The sequence below is a fragment of the Stegastes partitus genome, unplaced genomic scaffold, assembly GCF_000690725.1.
Source record: "Stegastes partitus isolate 25-593 unplaced genomic scaffold, Stegastes_partitus-1.0.2 Scaffold1203, whole genome shotgun sequence".
In the NCBI taxonomy this organism is placed as follows: domain Eukaryota; kingdom Metazoa; phylum Chordata; class Actinopteri; family Pomacentridae; genus Stegastes; species Stegastes partitus.
Window position 1 is genome coordinate 42,337 of NW_007578934.1, and position 16,072 is coordinate 58,408.

Here is a 16,072-nt window from a genome sequence, read left to right on the forward strand (position 1 = left end):
TCTTTTTCTGGATAACAGGAATATATGGTCTCAGAAAATGATTTATCGCTTGTTTTTAATTGTCTGGTGACAATAAAACGCTCATAACCTCATGTGTATAGAGTGTTAGACGACCTGTTATCTAACCACGTTTCAGATTGTGCTCTGGTTGTCTCAGGATGTGTTCTGGTTGAGAGCTCAGATTTCCCCTTCAGCAACACCATGTGTCCAAAAGAGGAAGGAAAAAAAGAAAAAGAAAAAAAAAAAAAAAAAAAAAAAAACAACCTGTGACCTTGCAGGGCTGCAACACGCAGGCTCTGAACATGTCCCCACTGAACCAGACAGAGCAGCTGAGTAAATGAACACAAACAGGGGTAAAGGCACATTTGGAGGTTAGAATAAGAAGACAGCTGATGGTGGAAAAGGGAGAAACCGGCTGATGAAAGATAGGAAGAGAGTCAAAGAAAGAGTGAGGCTGCAAGGCAGGGGGAGGGCGCTCAGTGTGCGGAGAGCCTCCTCTTTTCATTGACGTTTAGGGGAATGTGCTGATTAGTGGAAAGTGAATCAGTCAGATGGAGGTTCCCAGTCTCCCATGCCTGGCAGAGCCTGTGTAGCTTTCCAGTAACCGCGGTCACCTTACCTTTGTCTATAGAGCCGTAGCAATTTGTCATCAGAGCCCGGATCTTGTTTCATACTGCATGGGCCAACCGGGAGACAGATGTTTGGAGGTAGGTGGGCTCTATGCCGAAGGTGTGCGATCTGTTTGGCTGTGAAGTGCAGGTTCATATAGGTTGTGTAGCCGAGACAGCAGCTGTTTACACTGTTCAGCACTGCAGGTGTTCTGTAGGCTGGTATGTGTACATGATGGGAAACTTAAATATGATAAATGTTATTGTCATCTATCATGCAAAAATACTAACCAGTGTGACAGCTTTTCTTTTCAGTGTTTTATACAACTGTGAATTTGACGTATTTTGGCTCTGTGAAAGGCATTTTTCATTGTTTTCTTTGTTTATATAGACTAGAAAGCTTATTGAATACTTTGAAAAAAAATACCTGAGTATCAAAAATGAATTGGATGAGTGATTGAAAAAGTGTGTTTGTGTGGAAAGTGTGTAACATGGAGCTGTTGATGCCTGTACTGTTGTCTGATGTCACACTTACACTGATGCCAGAAGCGAATAAGATCAAGAGTTGTTTCTGTTTCTTTCTGCTACTCATTTAGAGTCAGAATGCATCTTTATTAAGATGCATGGCATATTTAAGCAAACACGTGTGATTTGTTGTCTATTAAATCACTCTGACAGATTGTTTGGAGCTTTTGTTTCCTGATCTGCACTTCTGAACCTGTTTTTATTTCGAACATGTAACTCACAGCACATTCCTGCTGACTGTTCTGCTCAGAAGATGCATCCTGTTGATGTATTCTTAATGAAACCTATAGTCGGACACTTTGATGGCTGCAGATCTGTTTGCACTATTTGTTCATGAAGAACTTGTGTCCACCCGGACCTCCTCTCATTAGGCCTGTTAACAGAATGGATGGCTTAGTGAGGACATCATTAGAACCTATTAGATGCACAGAGCGTGAGACGGCTTCTCCCTCATCAGTCTTTCTGAACGTGAGAACCACGGCTGGACAATCTAGAGCTGCACTGCGCTGAATGTATGCGTGCTTTGCACTCTCTTTGCATCACATGCAACTCACTCCTTCCTCTTTGTCCTTCCCTCAGTCCATTTCTATCACGTCCATCTCCCCTTTCTGTTTACACTCCGTCAAGTCACATGCATTGTTATCTTGTTGTCCCGGTGCAGAACGTTGCTGAGCTCCGTTTCATTGTACAGCAAATGAAAGGCAGAATTCCCTTCTGGGACAATTAGACACAGTGCAGCAGCTATGAATCTTCAAACCTCATTATTACACAGAATTCCTCAGTGTTTCATCATTAAATGCAGAGTAATGACAAAAACGGTGAACTGGCTTTTCTGGATGCGCTGCTCATTATTCTCGATTGTGTCCACATGGGGAAACGTGGGGTTAAAATAAGATCTAAAAGCAGCGTTCACATGACGCTGAGAGGCAAGCATCTCCTGAAAGTATCCACCTTATGCCAAACAGATGTTTATGCAGTTGAGCAGGAGGGCCAACAGACAATAACGTGACCTGACACACTCACATTGGCCCTCCTGTGGAACCTGGTAAACACTGAGCTGTTAGCGCTCGGCTCCAAACACACAAACAGATTATACGTGGAAAAGGATCTCGTCCTGTCATCGGGGTTGGTTTGAGGATGCGTGCTCCTCCCTCTGAAACTGCTCCTCTCAGCTGTCACTGCAGGATTTTTGTAGTACAGTTTACTCTAAGTTTAAGCGAGACTAGAGACGTTATTTACACAGTGGACTTGTTGAACAGCTGGGATGACAGAATACCTAGAAAGCTGACTGTGATATTTTCCCTTTTAATAAAACACAAGGCTTCACAGTGTCTGCATTTCTGGCTTGATGCCTCAGCTCTGCACTGTTGAAACCATTTAGTTTTTAGTAAAAGCATTTTCCATCTCGTTTCATAACTGTGGATCAAGTATTAAATTTGCCTAACAAATCTAAGTCACATTTCAGCATGAACACTAGAGAAATGCCAGATATATGACACATTTGTTGTTAAGCTAAATGTGGCTTCCTGAATCGAAGTTTCCAGACTTATTACAAAGATTTATGAGACTGGGGCTTAAAGGAACTGGTGGACTTTATGGGAAAATATGCTTCTACACTTTAGATCAGAAAATGGATCCTGTTCATGTGAAACAAGCAAGTGGTTAGCTTAGCTTAGCATAAAGATCGAATACAGTGGGGCTTCAGAGGAGCAAGTATGTGTTATTGCTTTTTTAAATTTGGAGAGAGACAGTTTACAGTTGTTATTAGAAGATAAGTAAACCTTTTGCTGTCTATAACTCTGTATTTAGTGTACAAATATGATTAAGTGGTATTAATCTTCTTATCTTTAGTATTTCTTTAGGTAGTTTACAAACTGGATTTGCATTAACCACATAACCGGTTGTTGGATTTGTACACCATGAATTAACTTGTTTTAACTTCTCAGTGTTGATGATTGATGCTTATCTATGTCCTTGCACACTATTCATAGCTGGGCTCACCCTAGATGGGATGTAAAACCAGAAGCCTGGCCCTGGGAATAAACTCTACGCTTCTACAGATGGAAAAGAGCGTCTATTACTTCTTCCCATAGATTAAATATCTATTTTTTTTCCACATAGCCACTTTGCTGAAGGTCTGCCAAGTCTATATGTCAAAACGGCTGGAAAAAAAAACAATCAAGGCCAAGTGAACTCTTAGAATTCAAACTGCGACCGTTCTGTAGAGGCAACCTGAGATAACAGATTCCACCAGAAGGGAAAACATTTTCATTTGGCTCGTGTTGATTTTTTTTGTCAGTCATAGATTACCATGTGGGTGTGAGAATACGCTCTACTGATACAGCCTCCTTCTTTTTATTGACCCCTGAGGCTGTAAGGAAGTTCACTTGATTAAAATCACACAATTAGTCCAGTCTTTATTCAAGTAAAAGATGCCAAAAGCAGCATATTAAAACATCAGTCACCCCTTCCTCAATTTTTTAAGGAAAAATTGTAGGATCCCAGAAACTGGGTGGTAAAAAAAACAAAACATCCTTTCTGTTCCTTTGAATTTCCATATCCTTGTCCAAGCCCTTTTGTTTTGGAAGAGTTTATCATGGAAAACAACAATGAGTCAAGGTTATTTTTCTTTGCAAAACCGAAAGTATTCACTGCCTTTTGTATTTCTTACTGTTAAAATGGACGTGGCTCAACATTATTGCAGCATGTAATACAAAGAACCAGCTGCATAAAGGGCTGGTTTGTTGTCCTGCGGGCCTCTAATAAGTAATTGAGGGACTACAGATCAATAGGCCCTGCAGCCTGCAAAGACCTGAGCTGTACTTTCAGTCAATAAAGCAGTAAGCTTTATGGAGCGTACATCAAACCTCCAAGGATACAGCCAAGGTAGAAGACACATTTACGCTACATTTGAAATCCATTCCTTTGCAATGACGGATTTGTCAGTTTTGTTTTTTTTTAAAATTATTATTATGAGACTTTTTCGTTGCAGAATTCGCCTTAATGTTGACGTATGATACGGACGGCTGGCTCATCTCTTAGCTCGCTCCTGAAGGACTTTTGTTGTTATTGACGTCCAGTGCACGCTAAAAACTGTCACATAAGCTTTGGTTGTGTGCAAATTAAAATGGAAGCCCAACATCATTAGCGAAGTGTCAGGTAGTTTGTCATAGAGTCGGTGAATTAATCTATACGCCTGCGAGTGACCCTCTTTTTCTCGTAAATGCCGGAACTGTCTCATGTGGAGGTCATAGGAGGCATCGAGAGAAATGAAACAATAAACACGGCACTGTGTAACCTCTCCTCAAGGGGTTGTTATCATGAATTTGAGTCTGCTTGTTATTCTCAGAATGTCTCTATCGCTCTATAAAGCCGGGCCTCATGTCCTACCCTGCCTGCCTGAATTGAGCATATGTTGAAATGTAAGATCTGCTGACTTGCACCCACCAGGTCTTGTGGAAATGTGGTATGAATGGAACTTGCATACTCAGGATATCTTGTTCCACTGGAATATGTCAACATGAATCCATTTCTCAGCACTCTCGTGACCTGCACAAAAGGTTCCCTGCGCTTTCTTCACACATTTTCAGGGAAAAGGAATGTGGACGAGAAGAAGACCGCTTTATCTCCCTGCTTTTGTTCTGTGATTGATTGCTTCCCGGTTGTCTGTGTGGCTTTCGAAAGAATTATTCACTGAACAGTTAGTAATTTTTTTTTTATTCGCTGTTATAACATCTGAACTTTAAGCTCGTTATCAAGATCCAAATACCATGACGTGAATATCTCTACAAATAAATAATCCAGAGAGATGGGGAATCATGAATTATTTCTTTGTTATTTCCTGCTTTCGTTGTCGAGGTGCTTTCAACTGTGGCTTTCGATTAATATTTAAAGACAACTGATCAGGTTTTCATTACGGCGGGGCGGCGTTCTCACATGTTTTCTGCTTGGATGTGCAGAGATGAAATGGAAAAAGAAGCATAGCAGCCAGGATTTCCTTTGGCAGCTGGGATCCTGACACAGCAGTTACTGACTTTCATTACTGGTCACGTCTTTTCTCAGACGCAAAAATTGAATGAAGACGTTCTTACTTGACGAACATCTGTTTAGATTTGCCTGTCAGTTCAGTAAAAATGTTTGATCACTCTTTTCTGAATTTATTTTATCCGCACTATGTTTAAGTTGATCGGATGACTTTAATCACAGCAGATCTAAGCTTGAAATTGCATTTATCTGTTAAGTAAGAGCTCCTCTGTGGCATGAGTTGAATTTCCTTGTTGAAACTGTATGAATATTGTATCTTCAGGTGGCTTAACAGTATTTGTACAGCAGATCATGATACTCATAGCCGCCTTCATTTCCCCCACATGTGTATTTAGGCCTCCAGTTTTGGGCACTTTCTCCTGAAATAACATTATGTTTCCTGAATGATTCCTTCCCTGTCAGCCTAATGAGGGACATTAAAATGAAATACATTTTGCTGTTTCGCTTCCAAGCCGAAAAGAATCTGGAAAAAAGCTTTCCTTATGATGCTGATGACACGAAACAGCAACAGACTCAGGACTGCGACTCTGGTTTGAAGACAACAATGATCATCATTTGGCCGCCTGACAAATTGACACATCTCCTGGTCGTCACCTGCAGGGCAGCCGCAGGGCCGAATCGAACGCTGGTAAAGCGTGACGAAGCAGACATGAGAAAGGCTGCCTTTACATGCGGTGCCAACACAAACAGTGGCTTGTGCCAGGGTGGATGGCCGAGCTGGGAGGCGCTCCTTTGGACTCCCTTTTGAGCTCAATGGCCTCTGTGTTTGTGCTGTGTGGTTTCGGATGCCGTGGAGGCTTTGCCAGGGCAGGACAGCAGCGCACACAGCAGGTAACTGGGGTCCTGACTGCGGGGTTCGGAGCTGTTGGAGAGCAAAGCTGAGCGACCTCTGCGAAAGTGATTAGACAGCTGTGTAGAGAGGTGAGTAAGTGGTGGAATGTAAGCAGTCTGAGTATTAGAGGAATTTAGAGGTTTCGTCGTGTGTCTCTTGGCTCTGTCTGTTTGTCTTCAACCTTAATTCATGATATCAAAAGGATTCTACATCAGCATATTATGTAAAAGAGTTTGGCTCTTGTGTGTATCCATACTTGATGCTGAATCATACATTTTAAAAAAATTCTGTGCAATTAGCATGTCTGTTTGTCAACTAAAAACTTAATTGCACCACAATCACCTCTAAGCCACAACATCATTTCACGCTCAACTGCTAATGAAATCTTGTGAGCGATTTGAATGATTGGGCAACACACCATGTTCAAGATCATCAGCTATTTATCTGATCGCTGATGCAGTCGGTGGTGAATGGAATCTGATTGAAACACCAATTATGATCATTGTGAGCCTTCCAGTCAATTTACCCAGTTCAATGATGTCATTTAGCTCTCGGCTCCAAAGTGACTGCCAGACACACACGCACACAAGCACGTACATAAGCATGCACATGCGTACACATAATTATTTTAGCAGCGTGTCTGGTTTACATCAAAGGACAGATATGTTTTTACTTTTCTCTGCCGATGGAGTGCTCCTCGAAATCAGTTCTGGAATCGGGACAGCAGAGAGACATGATTTTGTAAGTGTTTGGCTGATTTTTTTTATACAAATCAGGAGGCTGTCTGATGATTTATTGTCTCCCATGGTGCTGTTGAGTGGGAAAGCAGATGCTGCGGGAAGGTTGCAGGCCTTTAAAATGACTGAAAGCTGATGGATGCATTAGAAATATTTCCTATTGCTTCTAAGATTGGCATATTTACATATTTAGTTTAAACAAAATACTTGCAGTTGCATACACCGCATAGTTATTAGCATTCCTGAAATGTAACCGACATGCACTTTAAGAAAAGCAAAGGTAAATGTGTCAAATGGGTGATTTAAGACATGTTGAAACCCATCTTTGCTGTGCCACATTTTCTTGACCCACAGTTCACCACAGGACTTTCTCTGTGTGACTTGAGACAGGTGTGAGTCTGCCGCTGCCTCAAATAGATTACTGCACCCCGCCTCCCACCCACCGACCGACAACTCTCAACCAGAAAAAGCTGGTCTGTTACATCCCGGTGCCTTTGAATAGCCCAACCGCCCTCCCAACTCGCAGCCGTGACAAACACGTCTGACCTCAGCCGTCCTGAATGACATCACTGCCACATGTCTGCCCCCAGGCCTTGGTGTAAGCCTTCGAGGGAGCGGCGTGCAGTATAATTTCTAACCAGCGGGTGGCGATGTCGCTCTTGACAGCCCGCTGTGGACTGGGTCCCACCATGTAAGAGGTTCTGTCACGTCTGTTTTGTCGCTCTGGCTGCTGCATCGAGCTCCTGTAGTCATCATGACCGCCATGAGTATTTATACCCGCTGCGGCCTTTGTCACATTTACAGTCATGGCTGCTCTGAGCACGAAAACCGCTGGAGACACTGTCTGAGTCTTGCACTGTTTTCCGAGTGACCTCAAAATTTTTACAGTGTCATTGGAAAAAAAAGCGCTGCATGTCGATGTGCCGCAAAGAAGCAGAAAATGAGATGTAATCAGCAGGGCATTCAGTGGCCGTTGTGTTGCGTTAATGTGTATTCTTTGTCTTGTTCTTCGCAGCATTGTCTCGCTCCCAGTGTTTACCAGAGCGTGTCACCTCACATGGGTCTATTTTTAGCAAGGGAGAACTGTGCTGTAGTATGTTTCTGCGTCGGGGTGGGGCTACGGGGAAGAGCTTCAGAGAAATATGGGAAATGGTAATGGAGTGCGCTGAAAGGAAAATATCATAAATGGACAAACAGGGCTCGCTTCTAATAATGGTAACAGTACACAATGCATGACCTCTATTTGTGTACTGTGTGAGTGTGAGACAGATGGATAGCATATGCATGCAATCAGGAGGACTGCAGCCTCCAAGTGCTGTATTTGCCATGCTACCATGAAATGCATATTTTAATTGAAGTTTTGTTTTTTTTATAGATTTATTTGGCTTTCGTCCAAAGGGTGTCATTTTATTTATGCAATTTCTCAGCCCACTCAGCCAGGAACAGGTCACTAAATGACCGCATTCATATTTCAGTTCAATTTAGAGGCTCCACCTGACTTGCATATGTCTTTGGAATGTGAGAGGAAACCAGAGGACACCCACGCAAACACAAAGGGAACAAGCAACAACACCACCCAGAAAAGACAGAGGAGAAAACCTAAATCCTTCTTCCTTTGTCTTTTAGCTACATAGGTGTTACTTTTATACTCAGTAGTAGGGCTGACTATCGTTTGAATTGTATACTAGAGACAATAGAAACCCTGGGTTCCAATGCAAATTTACAAATACTGACGAAACTGTCAATCAAATCAGTCGTTTTTGCTAGACGTTGCTCTAAACACACTATCATGTCTGCCCTCTGGCTGATTTTTTTTCTTTCTTTTTTTCTTTTACAATTTACTGTGATTTTACAGCTTTTCCCTGTCTTGTCAAACCATTGAAAAAAGTATTCATGTATGTTAACTGTAAAAAAAAAAATCAACAACAAAAAAATAGACCAAAGCTGTGCATAATGTTTGCATCAAAAATCTATATTTTCACTTAAAATCATTTTCTATAATGTTCTTTTACAATGTGTAACTGTAAACTTGTACTGTTTTATTTTAAATCTTCCCTAAAAAAAAACCCCCAAAACATTATTTTTACAAATATATGCCATTATTTTCATTCTGTTTTTGCTGTGTAGCTTAGCTTTGGTTTTAGGTTGATTTTAGTGTTTTTTAGTCGAGCAAAGTGACCTCCTGACTAGTGGTTCCGGTCTGAATCCGGTCTTCATGCTAATTTAACCTAATGCCTGATGAGAAAGCGAGTAAGCATATTTCCCTAAATGTCCTTCAAAGAAAAAATCGGCAAGCCTGCAGTTATGCATTTAGTGCCAACTTGTGGGCACTTTTTAGTAATAAAAAATGATTGCAGGGTCAAATACATAGTCATATCTGTGGGTAAAGGATATGTCAGGGGTGCTAAAAGTTTGCTAATATTTTGATGCAGGAAAACTCAAAAATCACCTTCTACGGTTCAGCCTTCAGGCTTCATACTTCTAGATAAACAGTTTCTTTCCACACTGGAATTACTACTACTTATTCCGGTGATGTACAAACAGGAGAAAAGAGAAAAGCTTCTCATACATCACTTGCCACTGATGATCTTTGATCATTCCCATAGGATCCCACAGGCAACACATCTGCTCCAGCTTTGCTGCCAGGATGTGATGAGCACAGGCAGCATATCCTTTAATTACTCCGATTTCAACTCTATTTATACATCTGCTGCCAGATCCTTCTTATGCACAAAAATTCTTTGTTCTTGAGAATGTACAGAAAAAAACCTCTTTCTTTTTTCCCTCCCTTTGCAAGGTCCTCTGTGCTCACCAACCAATCCCGGGCCACTACATCTCATTTAGTATGCTGTTATATCAAACTATGACATCAGCCAGTTCTAATTGTTTCCAGACCAGCCAAGGGCTGAGTTTTCATTTTATTTTCCGTTTCTTAGCGCAGGTCTCAGTCGCTCAGCATCTAGAAAAAGCAGATAATGAGAAACGATGCATGATGTCATGTAGACAGAGCACACTGCTCCAAAATCTTGTGACCAAGTTTCCAGGAAGTTATCACTTTCCCCCGCCGTTTCCTTTGCTGTCTTTTCCTCTGGTCTGTCTTTTTTTTTCTCTCTTTGCAATGGGAAAGTCCAAGTTTTTTTTTTTTCCCCTGATAGTATTCAGGTACTACATGTGTGGGAATGCACCTGATAAAGGCGTTTGTGTGGAGCTGGCCTGTGGATGCCTCTTTGGCCTTGCCCCAAGTGTAATGTATCTAACTTTTTTTAACCCTAAAATGAGAAGGAAGAAGAAAAGAGGGGAGGGCACTGAAACTGAAGGAAGAGGGGGGGGTGATAGAGTAGGAGCTGAAATGCAGAGAGACCATATGTATTGAGTTGAAGAAATGGCATTTTATGAGCAGAGAGTGGGCCTCTGCTTGGAATTCTCAATGACATCATTCTGGAGCGGAGTGCTGTGTAGCCAGGCCTCAGGAGATGGAGTGGGCCTTCACCAGACGGGACGACTAGACTGGATCGTAACACTAGAGGAGGAAGAGAGAGACATGGAGGCAGGCAGACGGAGAGAATTACACAGGCCTAGTTTGTGAACAGCTCAGCTTTACCTGGAATTCGTCTGAATAGATCTCTTTAGTAGAACTTTCCTCGATGCTCGAACCGAAGCCGCTCCCAGAGCTCCATGCTGAAACAATCACAACAGACTCCAGGTTTAAAAGCATCACATACTTCAGAATGAGGCCACGATCTTACATCATATCTCCATCACAAACAAATAAACTCGCCGCTCCCTGTGGTCCACCAGCGAAAACAAAACCTGCACCGGGGCAAATATCTAATATCATGTGCACATTTCCAAACTGCCACTCTGTGTGCCTGTGGGGAGAAATGCTACAGGCTAACGAGGATGCAACTTTTATTAAAGGAGGGGGTTTTTAAATGGGTTTTGTTCAGACAGGGGTGGAGGGATTGCGTGATAGGTGAGATCTGTAAGTCGGGTCAAGTATCCACAGCTCCACGAGGCATTAGCAGCTGTAGCCACCAGAGTACTGGGCCAAGGTCTCAAACTGAAATAGATCAGTTGGCTGGTTACTGTCTGTCTGGCTTTCTGCACATAATCATTCTGCCTGAGTCACACATTGCAAAGTAAGTCCGTGCATATCCCCTGCTGTGATCCGTGACACATGCTATGATATGCTTACTTTTTCGCTTTTAGTAACTCGGGCTTTTGCTTTGTCTCTCATCCCGTGTCTTTCATTGGAAGCCTCGGATGAAAACAGTCCTGAGAAGGTGATCATTTTAGAGGTTCAGGCCTGTAATTAGAAGAATTCAACATCTCCCTCTAGAGACTGGTGTGTGTGTGTGTGTGGATGATTGGTGTCCCTGTAAACTGGCTCCATGTGGGAGTCATTCTACTCCGTTTCCTGTGCCTGTTGTCATTAGATAGAAAATACCTTTGACTCGGGGGGCAGTTTACTCCAACCCCCCTGCTCTCAGAGGGGTGATTAGTCTCTGGCCTTGCCTCAACGACGCTGTGAAGTCCAGAGACAAGATGCTGTCAGTTTGGGGTTTGTTTGGAACTGGGAGGAGATCCTGGGGAGCTTTGCGCTGATGGTGGCATTGTATGCGGTGTAACATTATCCACGAGATTAAACAACGCTGATTTGAAAGACAATGGAAATAGAAGGGCTACGTGGGAACAACTTTTATTCTGGTGTGATCTTCTGCAGCAGAAACACACAGAATCCTCCCCGGTTCTTTTCTTAGCTCACATCTTAACAGTCACTTCTCCGCCCTGAAAGGTTCTATTAATAGAGGTGCTCTCTTTTATTTGCCATCTCTACCTGGTAAGTTCTTTTTCTTTGGTGTAAAAAGCGCGAACAAAAGGTTTCCTGACATTCAAACGCTCCCAAACCCTGCTCCATTCAGCTATCTCTCTTTCTTTTTTTTTTGCCAATGTCTCCTCATGCTCATTCCTGTTTTTTCTACTATACCTATATGCACCTAACTGGATCAAGCTCCCTCCCTCCTCTCTGGTGGTTTTAGCACCTTGCTTTATCTTCCACTCCCAGCCCTCACTATCTCGAGTCCTCCTTTTCATGTTTTCTCTGATAACATCCCTGAAAAACTGGAATCTTTTCTGTGTCACTCTGCTCCCTGGTCATTTGCGTGTCCCTTTATTATTTTTTTTCCTCTTGCATGATTAGTGTTCATCCTCGTCTCTCCGTTCCTACCCGGCTACAGAGCCAGCACACTTTTCACACCCACTTCCCTGCACCCCGCCCCCCTTCCATACTGCTCATGGTCTGGCAGAAACTCACACTCCCCCCCCTTATACTCCTACCAGCCCGGCTCACCGAGGACAGAGAGGAAGAAAGAGAAAAAGAAAAGAGCTTCATTTGTCTGTCAGAGATTACAGACTGCCGCTTAGCGTTGACCATGTACCATCTATGAGAAGCTGCTTTCACGAGGCAAAAGAAATGGGACTGTCTGCAAGGAGCAGGGAGCTGCACGCTGTAACCGATGGCAGTTTTGAGATGTGTCTTTCTGTGAGAGGAGCCTTTTGGGCTGTAACGGGGTCTGGTGAGGGGACCCGCTAATGTTTGGAGTACATCGTCTGGTGAGCGCTGGCCAGCATGTGGTGTTTGCAGTGTAACTCGGAGAAGACCCAGTCGCTGCTGGAACTGGAGCTGAATGGCTGGTAAGAGTAATAGGAGAGTATGAAATGTTTGTTTTAGTGTGTGTTTTGTCATTGAATGAGGATACACCAGTATATGTGCATTTGTGAAGAGAGCAGGGATCACACACTGCACTGAAGCACATATTTTGTGTTTTTCCACATTATCCACAACAGAAGATGAGCTTTTAAAAGTGTGGCTCCCCCCCGTTCAGTTTTGACTCCATTACAATGGAAAACAGATCACGTCCCCTCTCTGAGTCACTGTATGGCTATTATAGTGTGTTTAGTCTTACTGTACAGAATCCATCTGTGAGCAGGATTGCCCCCCCCCTGCTCAGTTGAAGGGCATTCCTGTGGTGTGTCGTGGCCCTCCCACTTACTCTGCCTGTGACTGTGTGCTTTTTTGTCATAGCTGGATTTTCAAGGGCAGGTGCTGAGCGTAGTGTGGAGGATGGCTCAATTATTCATTACGGAAAAGATAATGACAGTGGCTCTGTTGTTGTTGTTGTTGTTGCTGTTGTCGTATGAGTCTTGACAGGAGGGAGGAGGAGGGACGCCTTGATCAGACAGAATGAGGCCCAGCAGCTAACAAGGGAATACTATTGATTTCTGAACTATGTGGACGGCATCTACAAACCATCAACCCACTCATTGTACTTGCAGCAGTTTTAATTGGCCTCACCTGTGCCGTGCTCACAAAAAGCTTTTCTTTCGTATCGCTGTGGGTAATCAGTGTGACTGGATGAACGCTGGTAACAATCACACAAATAATCAGAAGTCTTTATGCAATAAAAATCTGTTGTGTTATTCATCAAAGTATTACAGCTGCCAATTATTCTCAGTAGGTTGTGATTGGATTTTGATGTCTTCGTGCTTGCACATTGCGCTATGTAAAGCAGGGCTGCAACGAATGATTAATCTGTCAGTTATTTTCTTGATAAATTGATTATTTTGGTCTATAAAATGTCAGAAAATGCTGCAAAATACTGATCAGTGGGTCCCAAAGCCCAACGTGATGTTCTCAAATGTCATGTTTTGTCCATAACAGAGAAAATCTACTGTCATAGAGCAGAGAAAAAAAAGTAGTTGTAACAGTTGGCGAATAATCAAATAGTTGACAGCTAATCCATAAATCAATTTAAAGCAACTTTTTACATGCAGATGGCAGTCAGTCATTGCTGACTGTCATTCATGCAGATACTTTCAGGTATTCAAAGCTGCTCGTTTCTGGTGAGATAGATGCCAAATGACAGCCTGTGATTTGTAAAGACATCCAAGTCCTAAAGCTATCAAACTGCACTACACAACTCACGGTAGCTCTCAACCAAGAGTCTTATGAGACTCCATTCGACTGTATACTGTCTGCTACAAACTCTCAAGAGCGATACTGTCAGTCTGCTGGCCGGAGCAGCTTTCCAGTTTGCAGCTGTGTTAAAACTCTTAAATCCCCAGCTCGTTCCTCGCTGGCTTTTTTATAGCAGTTACAAAATCGTTCATTAGTGCAGTCATAGGTACCGAAACAACAGGTACACCTTAGTGTTTACCGACAGGTTCACCTTTGAATGTTGGGGATTCATTAATGTGTTGCTGTGTGGTCTCCCAACCCTCTACCTGAAAAATCTATTCCCTCACATCTGTGCGCTGTAAGATCTGGTGTGTGCGTCTGTGTTTATGAGCTCTCTGAGTCACTTTGAAAGGAGAGAAAACATCTGCTTTTGTTGTGCTTGGAGCACATGTTGTTGCTGCATGTGGGGTGAGCAGCGAGATATGGAAGAGCTGTTCGACTGTATTGCAACGGTCGGTTCACTGCCTGTGTTTACATGCACACATTAAAAAAACAAACAGATTTGTCTAAACAGAAAGGTTAAAGCATGGAATTTAATTATGCATTTACACATGTTGCATTATTGCTCATATTTTATCTTATACCGCTTAATGAAGTTAGGGACCAATTGCAAATTAAAAGCTTTGCTAACATTCTTAGCAGCCATGTTGGTACTGCAGCTCATTTGTGCCAGTACAACAGGGCGTAATGTGAGCAGCATTTATTTCAAACTCTGGCACATGCTCACACTTGAAGAAACCCTCCCAGGGGGGCGACCCGATAGCGGAGTGGTTAGAGCTCATAACACATGGGCACCAGTGCCTTTGAGCAGTGAGTCCCTGCTTTGGCTCACAACTAGTCTGGACCCCCACTGCATGTCATTTCCTCGCTCTTTTCCCCCACGTCTCCTGTCTCCCTTCTTTGTTTAATAAAGGCAAAAATGCCCAAAAAATGAGTCCCGTGAGTTGGCTCAGTAATCGGGTTCAAAAGAAACCTCTCTGCGTTAACTTGATTCGTCCTCATCGGAAGTTATGTTCACACACATGTTTGCAAAATCAGAATACTTGCAGAAGTGAAGTGGAACCAGAATGCGGAAGTGCATGGAAACACCACTGCTCGTGGAAAGAGTTTTCCATACACTCTTGGAGTTTACAATTGAATTATGCTGGTTCGTAGACTTCCCTGTGACTTCGTCTGGGAGTTCCACTAGTTCCACGCTGCAGTTCTCTTCTTCCTCTGTAGCCCCAGTCTGCACTTCATTAGCCTTCTTCTATTCCCAGAACTCCTGTAGATGTGACTCCTCTTTTCCGGGATGGAGGAATGTTTCTTCCTCAGGTCCGACTGATGGAATGGGTTGAGGCCTGGGCAGGGGCCTGGGCCTGTTTGTTCAGGATGTGTCAGGAGGGAAGGAGGGAGGAAAAGAGAGATTGTCTAGCCCCCACCCCCACCCCCAACCCCTCCAAATCCCCCGGATCCCGTGGCTGAAAATCACTGCCAGCCGCGCCGACGTTCTCAACAATGCCTGCATCCAAACTAACGGGGGACTGCTGGTGGATAAAGAGCCAGACGGAGCGACAGTCGGTGCTAATAACGTTAGATCATATTTCAAGGGCTGTACTGTCTCTATTAGGAAGTGGTCTTGGGACGACCATCACTGCTTCCTCCGTCACCTTTCAACAGTGGTTCCATAATCCTCATATATTATGGATAAATCATGTTCATATAAAGGATGACATGCATTTGAGAGTTCTGTCTGAACCACTTGGAGTCACATCTTCTATAGATTAATATCATGTAACTTCGCGCTCTGCTACAGTTCTCTTCCCCTTTTTTCCCTCCAACATCCATTGCGGCTTAAAATATCAGCTCTTAAAATGCTGCTCTCTCTTCCTTTCCCCCCCCCGTTCCCCCTACATCATGGGCGACTGACCTCACTCTGTGGAGTATTCAATCACCTCAGAGCAAAAAGTACAGCAGCACTCATTCTCCCTCGTTTTCTTTCCATGAACCCACCGTCGCACACTGTCTGCATACGTGGTTGGTAGAAAGTGAAGCAGGAAAAAAAAAAAAAAAATCAAAATGGACAATGGGTGCTGGTTTACAGGTCCCACTGGAGAAAAGCAAAAAGCAATGTAGTTGTAGTTTTGACTCCTTGAATGTTTCTGGAGTTAATGGGTGAGACAGCAAACCCCCAGAGACGCTCTGCTGTAGCTATTAAAAGCAGCGTGCGGTTACTGTTTACAGTTGTTTAAATGAAACTCTCTCTCATTCCCACAGTGACAGTGTCTTATGGCAAAAAAATGTCGTTTATTTTGAAGCTTAAATAGTT

The 16,072-nt window shown here is 43.1% G+C and overlaps 1 protein-coding gene across 4 annotated transcripts in view; it reads left to right on the plus strand.

Moving 5' to 3' along the window:
• Positions 1-16,072, plus strand: part of LOC103368770 (IQ motif and Sec7 domain ArfGEF 1) — a 42,864-nt gene that overhangs the window by 9,584 nt on the left and 17,208 nt on the right. Inside the window, exon 1 of one of the 4 annotated variants that reach the window (XM_008297242.1) lies at positions 12,293-12,440. The exons of the other annotated variants lie outside the window; for them this stretch is intronic. Within the exon in view, the coding sequence (XP_008295464.1) occupies positions 12,376-12,440 (65 nt within the window). The 5' untranslated portion in view covers positions 12,293-12,375. Of the gene's footprint in view, positions 1-12,292; positions 12,441-16,072 lie in introns of those variants that run through there. 4 annotated transcript variants of the gene reach the window in all.